At 44.9% G+C, this 15,834-nt stretch overlaps 1 protein-coding gene across 1 annotated transcript in view; it reads left to right on the forward strand.

Moving 5' to 3' along the window:
* The window catches only part of erfl3 (Ets2 repressor factor like 3), a 51,483-nt gene that overhangs the window by 29,958 nt on the left and 5,691 nt on the right, over positions 1–15,834 (forward strand). Inside the window, exons 2-3 of the mRNA XM_031852703.1 lie at positions 6,819–7,053; positions 15,636–15,751. Coding sequence (XP_031708563.1) covers positions 6,819–7,053; positions 15,636–15,751 — 351 coding nt within the window. The remainder of the gene's footprint in view (positions 1–6,818; positions 7,054–15,635; positions 15,752–15,834) is intronic.

The following is a 15,834-nucleotide window of genomic DNA, read 5'->3' on the forward strand; positions in this document are numbered from 1 at the left end:
GTGTGTGTGTGTGTGTGTGTGTGTGTGTGTGTGTGTGTGTGTGTGTGGTGCTATTTTTGGCTCCTCCAAGGCCACAAAGCACTCTCTTTCTTCTAGCTCTTCTCTTCTGCTGCTACATGTGTGAGGAAGAGCCTATAGAACATGTAGACTGTGGGTGACCTCTAAGAAGGGTTTAGGTAAGGGTCATGAATGCTCTTGGCTCCTATAAGAACAATTCCTCTCGGGGAATCTAGACAGTGAAACTGTGATCACAAGCTTGTGTAACTAACCAAACAACTTGCTTACTTGCCAAACATCTGATTCTTCTTGACTGGCAACAAATCCTGCAGCCACTTGCATGAAACAATATAGAATATGTTGCAAACAAATAAAAAATCCAGTTTTTAGTCAACTAGTTCACTGCACCAATTGATATTATGAAACCAAAGACTGAAACAATGAGTGGATTTCCAGAAAATTCGACCACATCTTTTTTTCATTGTCGATTAATCGTATATGTAATTTAAAAAAAATAATTCATAATAATAACAGCTTTCAGTCCGGAGAGTTTGCTTCTTTGCTTTGATAGAAAGTTTAATTTTGAATAAGACATCATCTTTAGTTCTCGGGCAATTGTGATGAACATATTTCACTATTTTCTGACATTTTGTAGACCAGACAATAAATAGGTTTATTGAGAAAATAATTAGCAGGTTAATCCATAATGCAATCAATATTAATCATTGTTAGTGGCAGCCCCATCTATGCCTCTGTTGTACAACAAGTATCAGACATTTAGCTGATTGTGTCCTTTGTTTATGATAATCTCAAAGTACAAAACAATACGATATTTTCTTCCAGGAGCTCATATTTGAAAATGTAAGTAGTATTTTTAGTTAAAATTTCCGTTCCAAATGATTCGCTTTTCCCATCCTTGTGTTCCCTAACTTCTCTGTCCCTCTCCTGTGTCCTCCTGTCTTTCTCTGTGTGTGTCTCACTCTCTCGTCTTCCTCGAGTATTGGCCTAATGAATCTTTAATGGAGTTGGTGGGAAGAGTCCAGACACTTTGGGATTCAGGCGTACGGGCTCTGATTACCCCTCCTCCTCTTTTCTCTCCCTCCTTTCACTCTTACTTTCTCTGTCTCACCCTCCAAGTCTTTTTATTTTCCCTCCATCCCTCCCCTCCACCTCCCGGTCTTGTGTTTCTGTCTCCTCTGTTCCCCGAGCTCGGCGCTTCAGGCAGTTTCACTTATCCAGGCAGCTGTGACAAAGACAAGGCCGCGTGTGTACTTGAGTACGAATGCGCTACAGGCAAATGCAGATTCGGCCTCTCAATTTTCAGTGCTTTTTACAGACAGTGACCTCACCCCCTTCACCCACCCACCCACACACACACACACACGCTTGCACCGGTCGTTTCCCACATCCACGCTAAAGCTGAGTTGGGTTAAAGTAGCACGGTGCTAGCCAACTGCCGCTAATGGCTGTTCAGAGGCCCTGCATAAAAATCCTGAGTCTGCAACTCCACTGTTAGTTTGGCACGGGCTTGTCAGCTGAGTTGCTGCTGAGTGGGAATCTCTCCTCCTCATCTCTTTTCTCACTACCTTGTCTGACTGCCCGTCTGTCTCTGCCTCCTTCCCATCAGCTCTCACCCTCCTTGGCACTTCAGGCCCAGTCAGCCTCCGAGTCAAATAGATCACCAAATTCCTTGTTGTATTCATCCAACAGTCCAAAAACACAAAGTTACTCAATCTAAGGCACCCTGCAGGGCTTTCTGTATACAAACACTGTTTCTCCCCACAATGCATTGTGTGTATACTCTTCTCTCCTCGTAAAACATTTGCAAAGCTTGCATTGTTTACATCCATGTTTGCTCGCTAGCAGCCTTCTTCTTACTCTCCTTTCCATGTGTGTTGCTACATCTTTTGGTGCATCACAGTGACCAACTGTTGGAAATTGGCAGCAGGGACATGTATTGTGTTGCCCGTGTGTCATCAACTCCGCTGGATACCATAAACCATCATATATATGTTAAAGAAAAGCAGCAAATCGTCAACTAAAATGTTTTAAGTTGAGTTTTTTGGAGAACAATTTGGGGTTCATTGTCGAGCTCGAGGTCACTTGGACATGCGCAGAGGAAGAGCAGGGGATCGAACAGCCAACCTTGTGGTTTAAAGGACAATCAAAAAATGTAAGTTAAAGTTATGGACGATGGAAACTGCAGTGACACATCGGATGAATTATGAGTTCCAAGTAATCGGACATGAACACGTGTGTAACTGTGTCATAATGCAGCATCACACGGACAAATCTTCAACGGTATCTATTGAAGTTGGCCAAGAAGTTTCCTCTTCGCCCAGCCGTAACACAGCACCCGGTCTCTTCATCTTCCTAAGTCCTTCTCTCTCTCTTTCCTTTCTCTTCCTCTCTTTTGCTTTCATCCCCCCCCCCCTCACTGCTCACGCGGTGTGTGAGAGAGTGGAGGTCATTGTTGGACTGGTGAGTGGCGCACATAGCTGGAATAGCAGCAGTGTTGGAAGTCTGCTAGGGGCCTGCCACCAAGATCACACAGAGGAAAGGAGGCATCCGCACTCCCAGAGAGGAGGAGGAGGGAGTGGGAGGGGGAGGTGGGGGGGATAAGCAATCTGATCTGGATGACAACAGACTACCAGACGAGCTATGATCTCATCGCTCCCTTAACCTCCCCCTCCTCCTCCCTCCTTCCCTCCTCTCCATCCACCCCCTCTCTCCTCTCCCACTGTTGCTATTGTCTCTCTCTCTTCCCACTTTTGTTCCCCCCGATCTCCTCCCCTGTCTCTTTTTCCTCCGACTTTCTTTTCTCTGATCTCACCCCATCTCATCTTGCCTTCTTCTCTTTCACTCTGAACCCCCTCTCCCTCCCCTTCATCCTCCTCCTTTTCGTCCCTTTTGCATCACTTTCTACCACCTGCCCCTCACATGTCTCAACACACACACACACACACACACACACACACACACACACACACCTCTTGACGCACTTGCACTCTCTAGTGTCCCAGGCCAGAGATTAGGCGCACCCCTATCGTCAACCCTCCACACCAGTCTCTACATTATTGATGCCTTGTCTGTGTGTGTGTGTGTGTGTGTGTGTGTGTTGTGCATTTATGCTGTAATGGCTATCTGGTGTCTCCCCTGGGAGGCATGGAGGAGGGGGGGAGGGAGGAAAGGAGCCAAAGAGAGGGAGAGTGGAGGTCAGAGAGGTTAAGTGTGGTGGAGGGGGTTAGGACGTGCTCTGAAGGCTCTTCCCTGCTGCTCCTCTCTCTCTTCTTCATAACCCAACTTCATACCGATCTCTCACACACACACACACACACACACACACACACACACACACACACACATTCCAAAAATTCCCCGTAGAAATTCTCCTATTGGGTGTAGAAGACTGATGAAACAGATCAGAGTGTGTGTGATAGCTGATCCAGTGTGAGTCAGGACAGCTCAGCCTGGGTTGGACTCCAGAAGGACAAAGGCACCTGTTCTTGCTCTCAGCATTCCTCTAAACCTAATCCCCACTATCTGTCTCTCTCTCTCTCTTACACACACACACACACACACGCACACACACACACACACACACACTATATATATGCAATGTGCTAGCTTTTATATACAGCGTCATTTCAGGTATAGAATGTCCTCTATTCACACAAAGCCCTGGCTGCCAGTCCTCCAAGTATTTACATGGGATCCATTTCAAGGACCTGAAATATGATGTGTGTGTGTGTGTGTGTGTGTGTGTGTGTGTGTGTGTGTGTGTGTGTGTAGTGACCTCTGTGGTCAATGCCAAAGTCAAAAAGATCACTACAGATGCGTCTTGACTGACACACACATGCTCACAAAGTCACCGACTCACATTTGCACAAAGACATTTGCACAAAGCGGTGATGTTCTTTTCTTAATATTTATCTGTTTTGAGCTTCGCTTGGTCAACTCCTGCTTTGTGTGTGTGTGTGTGTGTGTGTGTGTGTTATTGTTGGAGGCTCAGCCGGGCCAATATGTTTATGATTGCCCCCGGTGTGTTCCTCTGTGATTGTAGCTCACTCAGGGGTTTGATCGTGCAACAAGTGTTTGTTTGAGAGTGAGAGAGGAGGAGGAGGGTGGGAAGTGAAAAAGGAAATAAAACGACAGTGAGGGAGTGTTGTTTCATTTGCATGCTAACTGCTACCTACTTGTCTGGAAAGTCTGAGGAAAATAACAAACGCAGACGGCACAGTTTATGCCGTTTTTACACCCATGGTCACTTCACACTTCACACATCGTGGTGTTCGTTATAAAGAACAATAATCTGTAGTTTGTTGACGGCCTCATCGGCCACATACGATCTGCAAAATATTCAGCATGGATAAAAAAATCAAATCCCGTCTGGAATTTGGAGATGGAAAACATGTAGGCACATTGTTTGACTGATATTCAAAAAATCTTTAATTGAGTCACAAAATGATTCCTGAGTAGGTGAGTGATTCATTGACCGTGCCTTGCAAATGCATCATTGTAATTGGAGGAAAACCACCAAGGAATAGCCAGCATAGCTCTCCTCTCTGCCTACTTCTAACGTTAACAACTGGAAACGTGCCTGCTTCTGGTGGGTCTGTTCCATAGAAATAAATCAAAGGAAAAAAATTTGTAAAGTTATTAACTCAAGTTTATGTTCGTACAGATTCTTAATAGTCTGGCAGATGTGCTTTCCGCGTTATTTAGTGTTATCCAGTGACTAAATGGTCTGAACAGGCCGGTGCGGCAGAGATTATCAGGGCTATCTATCTCTGCCTCGGGCTGAGATCCTGCAAATCCATTGACAAGCCTGCACATCCATAATCTGTTGATTTGGGCCTGTTTGTTTTCCAATTTCCAGCCCAGCCTGTCTCTTTCCCTCTGTGGCCATTCACATGCGGTGCAGCTGCATGCATTGCAAACACTGGTTTCATGCTAGCATTGTATGCTTTTCCATGTCCTCCCAAAGAAGGAAGTAATAATAATATAAACCGCGACAGTACAACAAATAAAGCTGTACTTTTTCTAAAAATTTACAACTTTCAATTAATTTTCATAGTGACAGAGGGGGTTGTTTATGTGGTTTAATTAGAGTGTGTTTCTAATAACGTATGTGACTTGTCTTGTGTTTGATTACATCAGACTTGCAACATTTTTATTCCGGGAAGTCAGTGTAATGTGGAGCTTATTAATAATATTTGCACCAAACATTATAGAATAACATCAGCTGGCATTACATTTCCTGCAAAACAACACTTCATCAGGGTGGATGCTATTTCTCTTAACAGCTCCACCTCCTCACTTTGTGCATTTATCCGCGCCGTGAGGATGACTGTTGATGGTCTAAAAGCCAGTCCAGGCTATATCGAGCTGAACATTATACTGTAATACTCTATTTTGCTGTGGTCGTGTCGAATTCTCTTGACCACCCGGGCAACAGAATGTTAGTGGGAGACTTGCATAAACATTTTCAAACACGAGCACTGGCACAGAAAGCTCTTTCTAACTTGTACATTTGGGCGCGCACACACACATGCTCATGCTAACAGGCGTACACCCACGCCCACAGTCTCGTTCTGTGTCTCTTACTCTGCGTTTCCTTCGAGCCGCGGGTGGAGAGACATGCAGGGACAGACAGGGGAGATGACTGGCCGTGTTGTTTTCCTCCGGTCGTAGGAAATAGTGACTGCACGAGAGGAAAGAGGTGGAGGAGAGTTGGAAAGGTTTTTTGTGTGCCGAACTGTTCCATGAAGCCCACTTACACTACTTTCAGTATTGTAGTTTCAGTGTGTGTGTGTGTTTCCTGTGAAGAGGTGCTGTGGTCATGACAGTAGAAGAATGCGGTTTAAACAAAACCCTTAGTTCACCTCTCCATTGAGCCGTCTACATTTCTATTCGCCGAGCATTTCTAGGTAGTTTTTAGCAGAGACCCCTCTTGCAAACACCTGAACAACATTAAACAAAAAAGGGCCAAACATCTGGAAAGGGGTGAGACAGCCTAGCTGACCAAATAATCCTTTTATGGTCACATAAATACACGTTAATGACAACAGCTGTGCTGTGTAATCGGCTATATTAACATTTAAAATGCATAAACGCAGAAAAAGTGAGACAGAAAGTTGCCTTCATCAGACAAATCAAAGCCTCTGAAGCTTCCTTCAGGCACACAAGGATGAAGTTTACATGCCTTTATTAGTTTAGAGCATATCAAAGTTAAAAAGTGCACGTGTTCCCCCACACTTGAAAGAGAAGTCTTCAACCTGCCTCGGGGTCGTAATTAAAATTTTTAGATGTCAATTTAATATGACGTGTGGCTAGTTGTGCACATCGACATATTTTTCTGCTTCTGTCGTCGGAAAATTGAACAAGTGTGAAATACTTATTTAATGGCAGCCCATAACTTTTACCTGTTAAGCAGCAGTCCGTCCCAAACTGCCTGCTGCAGTGATAAATCAATATTTTATAATTCAGACGTCATCTGTCTACATAAACATAAATCCAGGATAATGAATGTTGTGTTCTTAACTTTACTGGCACACGGCCCCAGACCCTCACTGGGCTGACTTATATCATCATTTTGGAAAAGTGCTGCCATTGTTTGTTGTTTTTTAACTCTTTCCTGCCCTTAGTCTTGTTTCCAATGGTTCAAACTGTTTAATAAGAGAGACATTGTACGAGAATCATCCACGAAATGTAGTGAAGACAGCTACTGACCTGAAACATCTACGACTGCAGTTATGTGTTGCGCTCTGGTGACGCACACTAACCCCCCCCCCCCCGCTCTCTTTATCTCTCTTTTACAGGGATCGCCTTCCCAGAATGGGCCTACAAGCCCGAGTCTAGCCCGGGGTCCAGGCAGATCCAGCTGTGGCACTTCATCCTGGAGCTGCTCAGGAAAGAGGAGTATCATGACGTCATCGCGTGGCAGGGGGACTACGGCGAGTTTGTGATCAAAGACCCCGATGAAGTGGCCCGGCTGTGGGGGGCCAGGAAGTGTAAACCCCAAATGAACTACGACAAGCTGAGCAGGGCCCTGAGGTATGATGACTGAGAAACCTGCTGAATATGTTTTGATTCTTTGTGTGGAGGTTTGTATTCATTCAGTGTTATTTGCTCCTGTTCCTGACCTTTGAGAAAATACTCTAATACATAATAACTTTTGTGGAAGAACTATTCATATTTCTGGCCGGTGAAAGACGAAGAGCGACTCAAAGACCTTTATGAATCGGTCTCCCTCTGAAACCAGACCTGATGAGTTGGCTCGCAGTAATCTGTCGCCCAGTCACCCGAAACAGTTCACATGGAGCCACAATCTTGTGGGTGGTTTGGCCAAACCGGAGAGGTGTAAGGCTCTAGTGTGTTGGCTTGTGGACTGTGGGCAGAAGCAGGGGCCGTGGTGGACTGACTGACTGGCTACTAGCTCTCTGGATGTCTAATGTCATCTTTTTTGGAGGGGAATGAGCCTGAAATAGTACCGTCTCTGGTTTCAACTAATGGACACGGGATGAAATTGCTCCTTTTCCAGATAATTCAAGCAGGACAGCCGGTTCCTTCCCCAAGCTTTACCCAGCTGGGAAGAGGAACTGTTGACCTCCGCTAAGGATAATGTCGAGAGGTGGAAGGAAAACCTTAAAAGAACTTGTAAGCCTGGCTGTGAAGAAGGCACACTTGAATACCTTTTATTCCTAATAATTTGGGGGATTCATGCCTTTACTAGATGGTTAACAGTATAGAGATGAGAGGAAGTGAGGGGAGAGAGAGATGGGGAATGACTCCGGCTTTTGATTCCAGTTCTAGCAGTGACCTGCTGGAAGCCTTTCATTCAGACCCACAGACCCCGATAGCTTCCACTCTCCGGCTCTGTTTCACCCACACATGCATTAGTCATGCCTGCCAAGGCACTAATAGCACTTAACCAAGTCTATAATACGCGTGAATGTCATAAGAGTGACACGCTGTTGACCTGGACAAGTTTAGCTACTCTTATGCTCCAAGTAGAGTTACAACACTGACCCATTTGGCAGGTCACACCGTTACACCTTTAGGACGCCTGCTTAGCCGAGACATTGACATTGTTTTGGTTGTGACCCTAGCTTCCAGTTCAAGTGTACATATCGCATGAAAATATTAGATTTGATCACCATCAGTCTAGTGTTGGTCTTTGATAGGATTCACCCTCATCAATGGACTTAATCATTTGTTTTGGATCTCTGTTCCTCACTTTTTTGTGAAGAGTAAAATTGTGGTACTTTGATTTCGAGGGTCGCTTGAATCTGCTTTGATAACCGGGTTTTCTAGGTGAGCGGTGAATCAAATTGGACTAACTTGTCAATAAAGCAAATTACCTTCAGGACCGATACAATAGTTGAGGCGTCCATAAAATGGATATAATCTGAGCTACACAACAGATGCTTCTGGTTTTATTTGTGCTTTTTGGCTTCACGAGGAGACAGTGGGGGTCACGATTTAGTTTGATTATAGAAAGAAGATACATCTAATCAATCTTGTGATCCATACTGTAACACAATGACCTCTCGGTAGTTTAGAGTTCAGTATCGCACATCCCTGGGGGACTCTCCTCAGCTTAGGCCAGCAGTGGTAAGAAGAGCATCTCACTCACTGTGTTGTGTGGACCCGGTGAGATTAAGGTAATGTCAGTTACAGATGGGATCCTATGGGGACCGAGGGAATTAACATGGGCTACTAATGTGTGCTAGACACACATACACAATCAGACTTGCAGTCCGGATTTAGGATTCCTGAATGGATGAGGCTACTTGTAGTCAAGCTGTGTATTTATAGCATGTCCATCCTCTAGAGCTGCTACAGATTTGGAGCTTGGGCTGCAGGAAGTGCATATATATATATAGACCTTAGAGGCTGATTATCAGACTTTTTTTCTCGTGTCCAACCTCAGCACTCTTGTGTCCTCATCCACCCTCCTACGGCCAGGTCGTCTCTCTCTCTCTCTTCCTGTAAACGGAGCAGAGTCACTTCAGGACAGTCACCAATACGTCCCACACATGCACTCACCTGCGTCCATGCAGTCACCTGATTTGACACCAGAGCTGTCGTCAGTCCTTCACCGCAAGAGCCACTGGAAATGAAGCCTTGCACATCAATAGTAACGTGCCGACAGGAATAATGGCAGTAAAGACTGGTGAAGTTATAAAGGAGGCACACAAACACACGTGTGAACGATAACGGTCCACATATGGAGCAAAACAGTTGGAGAGCAGGCCAGCTTGTGCCCTTCATCTGGAGAAAACCTGGAGTCTGCTAACAATGGAGACCACAGTCGGCATGTGGCAATTACAAAACACACACTTGCTCCCTCACTTGAAAAGGCGCGACTGTTTTTGAAGTGTTCTTTTTTTATCACTTAGCGGTAATTATTATTTGTACCTCAATGATCTTATTCTTTCATGTCTGCCATGCACATGGTGGAAATTCCCGTAATCAGCGCTGGTGTGTGTGTGTGTGTGTGTGTGCGTGTGTGTGTGTGGAGGGGACACAGTCTCAGTCCATGCGTCATCTCGGTCTGCCGCTCCCACGGCCGCTGTGAAATTCCCACTCTTGTTGAGAGGATTACACTCTCACTGCGTGCACGTTTATTTGCATGTGGACATGCTTGATGTTGAAAGAGGCTCGACTAATATTTCATAGTTTAATTCAGTAATTCAGTTTGTTGTTCTTTCTTGTTATGCATAAAAACAGAAGCATAGAAGGTCTTATGCTGCTCTTTTTATCTCACCTTTTGCTTGGATATTCGGGGCTATCTGACATGTTTGGTGCAAGCAATGAATGAAAGGAAAGTCACAGTCTTTCAACCATCGGCTGCATGTTTCAAGGAAGTAAACCCGCCCACAAATAAAAAGCCTCCACCCCTCCTGATTCCCTGCACCACCGTCTAGCTCTCATAAATGAGACCTGGTGCTGGTCCACACACGAGAGCAGCAGAGGTAGTTAAGCCTGTTGCCAATCAGTCGTTGCAGAGTGCTGGCTTAATGAGCGTAATCATGCTAAGAGGTCCCGGCTCCTCGAGACCTCCAGACCCCCCCCCCCCTGTCCTCGAGTCAACAGCCCGTATCGGCTCCAACACGGGGGTCAGAGGTCAGGGGGACTGCCGCACACAGCTGGCAAAGATTAACAACACAGCACATGTGCACATTCAAATGCACCATTGTACACAGACTTCTTGCCAATGCATGTTTGTAGTGTTCGCTTCATGTCCAACATTAATTTCAATGTGATCGGCCACAACAGCTGGAAAATTGCCACCACAGAAAAAACACCTAACTAGAATGATGATTCCACAAGGTCCCTGGTTATGGTGATGCTGTGAATTTAGAATATTTATTGAGTGCTAAAACGTCATGAGAACATGCATATAACACCCTAAATGTGTTGATGGTAATATGGTAGAGTATGATGGTGTAAAGCCCAAATTGGCTCTGATGTGCATTTAGAAGTAACCCCAATGCCCACAGCTGCAAAACATCTTGCAGAGAATACTGCTGCGTATGCACACAGTGTTACTCACCTATCAGGCCGGTTTATAGGTCAGAAGGCCTCGCTCTACATCAGCGCGCCGTGTGGAAACACCCAGGGCCGGAGAGAAAGTGCCAAGGGAGCAGCCAGGGACAGTACCACTGTATGACTTTGTGTTCACCGTATGCTAGCGTCCACTGTCTTTCCATTGTCTCTTTCTGCAGCATGTATGTGTTCAACTTGAGCATTGTGTGTATGGCATTGTCCCTCACTGAATGAGCCCTTTATTTTATATGGGGGCGGAATAAACACACACACACACACACCAGAGTGTGCTCGGGTACATATTCGCGCCACCCACAGAGCATGTGACTATTGTAATTGGACCCTGACCTGACCCCCCTCTTCACAGACAAACATATATATTTATATCTATGCCAGGACAAACTAATTTCCTTTTTTAAGCAGGAAACACTCATCAAACCTGGTTTCCTCACAAAGCACGCTCACGTGTGCAGCTTTTACACACGCACACACACCTGTGGCAGCTGGTGTGTTTGTGTGTGTCGAGAAGGATCTGGCTGGGATGTTTGTGTAACAGCCAACGCTGACGAAAGAGGCAGAAAATAAACACGGGGCTCATGGGGAGTATTGTAATCCCAACTTCCTGTCACCGTCAGCGCCTATTTACAACCCAACAATGGGCAAGGCACAGCCTGTCCACACACACACACACACGCACACAAGCGGGTTGGTTCAATTCATTTTTAGTGTCGACGTGTGTGTGTAGAGTGATACTGATATAGATTGTTGAGCTTCTACAGATATCATGTCATAGGGTAATACAAGAAGTTGGCTATTGCGTACAGTCCTGAACTGAATGTACAGATAGAACACATTTAGTCACAACTTTATTTTTCCATAGTGGTCAAACACTTGTATATTTTGCAAAAAAAACTCCAGCAACTTATCAAAATAAAGTTGTAATATACAGTTAATAATAAACTCCTTTTAAATAATAACTTTTCCGATTTTGTACCACACTGTGGTTGATTATGTTAAAGGCCACACAGTGTGGCTTCTTTGTTAAATGAGCAAAATGAAGGGTTTAGGGAAAGTTGTTATACTATTCAAAGTAAAAAATAAACAGACACTGGTATTGTATTGTCATCAGTATGAAAAAGAATATCAAATAACACATTGGTAAATGATAATACTGAGTTTAAAGGGCTTCAAACCGGGTTGGAGTGCTGTTTTTATGTCTATGCTCATTCATTACCATTGAGTCCCTGCACTCGTGTGTGTGTGTGTGTGTGTGTGTGTGTGTGTGTGTGTGTGTGTGTGTGTGTGTGTGTGTGTGTGTGTGTGTGTGTGTGTGTGTGTGTGTGTGTGTGTGTGTGTCCTTTGATCATAATGTTTTAGACCAGTGGTTCTCAAACTTTTTCTGTCGCGCCCCACTTTGGAGGAAGAAAAATGTTCATGCCCCACCGCCCCAACAAAATTGTAACAAAATGGTCCATGTTTAATTTTTATTGAAATAACATTTTGTGACTCCTGTGCTTTTTCAAATAATAGAATAAAGAAAATTGCAATTACTTTTAAGTAAACCAGATTGCTCCATCAGACAAAAACAAATAAAATGTGCAATCACTTTGTTAGAACAATGCAAATAAAGTTTGTGCAAAAAAGAACTGCAATTGGCTGCAATTAACCTGTTTTGCACTAAACATCTTTTCAAGATAACAATAAAGTGCAAACTGTGAAAAACTAAACAAAACAAGTTTCATACTATCCGCAGCTAGAGTTTTCAGACATAAAACACAGACTGGTCTCTCCTCATCTCCTACCGCGTTCACTGTGAAACCCAGAGCAAGATAGGTGTCATCATATTTTCTTCTTGGCTGCTTGCTGTTCGCCTCGGATGCATCGCTTGCGGTTGCTTTTCTGTTCCCGCCTGCCAAATGTCTCTTCATTTGGAACACTAAGCCACACATGTGAGTCGCCAAGGATCATGGCCGTAGCGCATGCGCAAGTGTAACCTGTTAACGGCGTAACGTAAACATTTACACGAAAGTACAGGCATTTCGCCATGTATTTATTAATTACTTAAATTAAAAATAAAAAAATTAAAAAAAATCTGCATTTCCCCCTGCGCCCCACCTGTAATACCACCGCGCCCCACTAGAGGGGTGCGCCCCACAGTTTGAGAACCACTGTTTTAGACCATAGCAGGTCTGTGTAATCGCAGCTTTAATCCTTGGCCTAAAATCACACACGGTAACAACATGCGCTGATAGAAATCCTCCCCTCTGCTCCCCTGAAGGATTTGCATAAACCCTTACTCGCTCTGATTGGTCAATGTACTCCTTTGGTTAAACCATCTCCTGGATGGTATGTTCTGTGGGCATGTGTGGGAAACACATACACCCATGTGTGTGAGCAGGTCCGAATAAGATGGCAGTTATAGAGTCAGGATATGGGAGAGGTGTGTGTGTGCGTACGTGCGTGCGTGTGTGTGCGTGCGTGTGTGTGTGTGTAAGGCATGTGTGGTGGGCAGCTAAACACAGGCACTCAAAGAATCTCTTTCTTCTCTTTTGAAGTGAGTTCAAATGCTCTTCAAAGTCAGCGTGTGCGATGGTGCAGGAGGTGGGGGCCTGAAGAAAGAAGGGGCAACCATGTGCTCTAAATGCAGCATCAGTTGCCGCGGCTAGGGTTACGCAAAAGTTGTTGTCTGCTTCCCGCTATGCATCTCGGCGTTCTTTGTATTAGGTGCACGTGTGTGTGTGTGTGTGTGTGTGTGTGTGTGTGTGCAGCCAAGCGCGCACAAGATTTTTGTTGGCTACGCTCCCAACTATCCAACCGCCATGAGCCAATGTTAGACAGATGTGTCAGCACAGTGATATTATTGGCCTTTGGGATGCGTCCATATTAATGCCAATTATACACTAAGGTACGCCGATCTAAAAATGAATGCAGTGTGGTGTAGCGGCTCACAATAACTCTTACCGTCGTTAAGGACAGTTTGAGTTTTAGAGAGGAGTTGATTCAACATTTAGTTTTACCTAATAAACGAGCTATTTTATAAGGTATTTCACAGTGTGATGTTTGTTAATAAAGGTGAAGTACATCATGAAATTTTGCTCCAATGGTGCACAAAATAAATAATTTTTAGATACTTTGGATTTGTTCCCTTGTAATCCGTATTATATTCGACCCGTGTGTGGGCCCTAGCACAGCTTGTTGACTTTTCTGTCATCGGCTAATTCGATCACAGTCTCGTCGTGGTTTTAATTCTGCTCGACTTCCTGCCTGTCTCGGCCTGTCTCCTCGCTCCCTACTCCTCCTCTCCCCTCCTCCGTGGCCCATGTGAGTGTCTCCCCTAGAGCAGAAATTACATGCTGCTTTGTGCCTGGCGTAAACAATGTTTTAAACAGTGCAGGCCTGTCCTGTCTCCCTCCCTCCCTCTCTTTCTCCCTCACCCTCTCCTGTCGCCTCAGGGGACGAGTGCCGAGCGCAAGGGAGAGAGTTGGAATAAAGAGGGGAGAGAGAGAGAGGTATCAGTGGGATAAAGGGGGGGGGGGGGAGGAGGAGGAGGAGGGTTGAAGAGAACAAGTGAAAAAGAGCAACAGTCTGTTCCCAGAGCCAAATCGGCCCAACCAGTCTGTGTAATAAGCATAATAAGAGGGGGTGAAGGGTGACACCTCCCCAACACCAAACAGACAGACACGCGCGCACACACACTCCCGTCTGGATAACTACCATTCAGCATAATGATAGTCAATGGGCTCGCATTAACTCTGCATTACCTGCATACCCTGGAGCCCCGATCTTTGTCAGCACACTTCACTTAACTTGTGCCAGCAGACACATGCTGGAGGAAGGGAAGCAGAGCCTGCTGCTGTAAAAGCAGGTCGCTATGCAGACATGATGAGCAATCGTGCAGTCTGGTTGAATCTTATGATCAATAGCCAGGGAAAAAAAGATAGGCGGTAGTGTTTAGTTAGCCTGCCACACAAGCTTGTTATCTCGCGGACAAACACGCCGTCTTTTTTGTTCCTTTCTCGCTCTTTGTCGCTTTCTCTTTTCCTTCGCTTTGTCTCCTTCAGTGTGTGAGGGTTGGCAGAGAGGGATGTAGAGGTTACATAAAGTGGATGTGGATCTGGGGAAGAAAGCAGAGAGACGTTACATAAAGAGCTGAAGCTGGACAAAGGTTAATACAAATGGAGCCTTGTACTGTAGGCAGGAGCCATGAAAGAGAGAATGGCCATTACATAAGCAGATAAAGATGGGGAGAATTATTGGTGGCTTTGCTGTTACATAAAGAGATGGCTCCGTCTAGCAAAGTGAACGACAGACACTGTTGTTTGTATGGGATACTTGTCTAGCAAACATCTGAACATGTAACACTGTGAAAGACACTTTTCCTGTTTCTTCCTGGCTTTCTTTTAGACCACTACATACAAAATCCACACAAAGTAACATGAGTCTCACACACACACACACACACACACACACACACACACACACTCACACTCACACACACACGTGTCGAACATGAATGCAATTGCTGACACACCCTTGTGGCCTTAGAACCCATTTACGTTCCACATTTGGCATTAAGCATTGACCTCTGGTCTGTTAAGTCTTTGTTTATGCTGACACAGCATCACTGCTGCTCCACAGCTCACTTCATCCTCCGCCTCACATCTATCTGTTTTCCATCTTTTTACCCCCCCCCACCTCCCACCTCTCTTTACTGGGTCTGCTTTGTGCAAATGTCATACAACACTCTTTAATATCTATCATTAGAAGTGTGTGTGTGTGTGTGGGGGGGGGCGACGACATGAAAGACTCGTGCTTATTAAAGTGTGTGCTTGAGTGTGAAGTCGCATCTGTCATAGTCTCATGAATTCAGGAACATAATTATTATTTAAATGAGGTGTGCTTCTTAAATTGAATGTTTCAGCGTTGTTAATAGGCCAGTATTTTATACTCCTTGGTGGCAAAAGATAATACGCAGTTATTTAACCCTGTGTCTTTTATATTTGTCTTTGCATGCATTAGGTGCGTGTGTGTCTTTTCTTCATGTATGTTTTATTTATCATGTCTGTTTTTATTCTCTTTTTCAGATACTACTACAACAAGAGGATCCTCCATAAGACCAAAGGCAAGAGGTTCACCTATAAGTTTAACTTCAACAAACTGGTTTTGGTCAACTACCCCTTCATCGACATGGGCTCCACCGGTAAGCCGTGTGTGTGTGTGTGTGTGTGTGTGTGTGTGTGTGTGTGTGTGTGTGTGTGTGTGTGTGTGTGTGTGTGTGAGACG

The sequence above is a fragment of the Anarrhichthys ocellatus genome, unplaced genomic scaffold (genome assembly GCF_004355925.1).
Source record: "Anarrhichthys ocellatus isolate YVR2014 unplaced genomic scaffold, GSC_Weel_1.0 scaffold13, whole genome shotgun sequence".
In the NCBI taxonomy this organism is placed as follows: Eukaryota; Metazoa; Chordata; class Actinopteri; order Perciformes; family Anarhichadidae; genus Anarrhichthys; species Anarrhichthys ocellatus.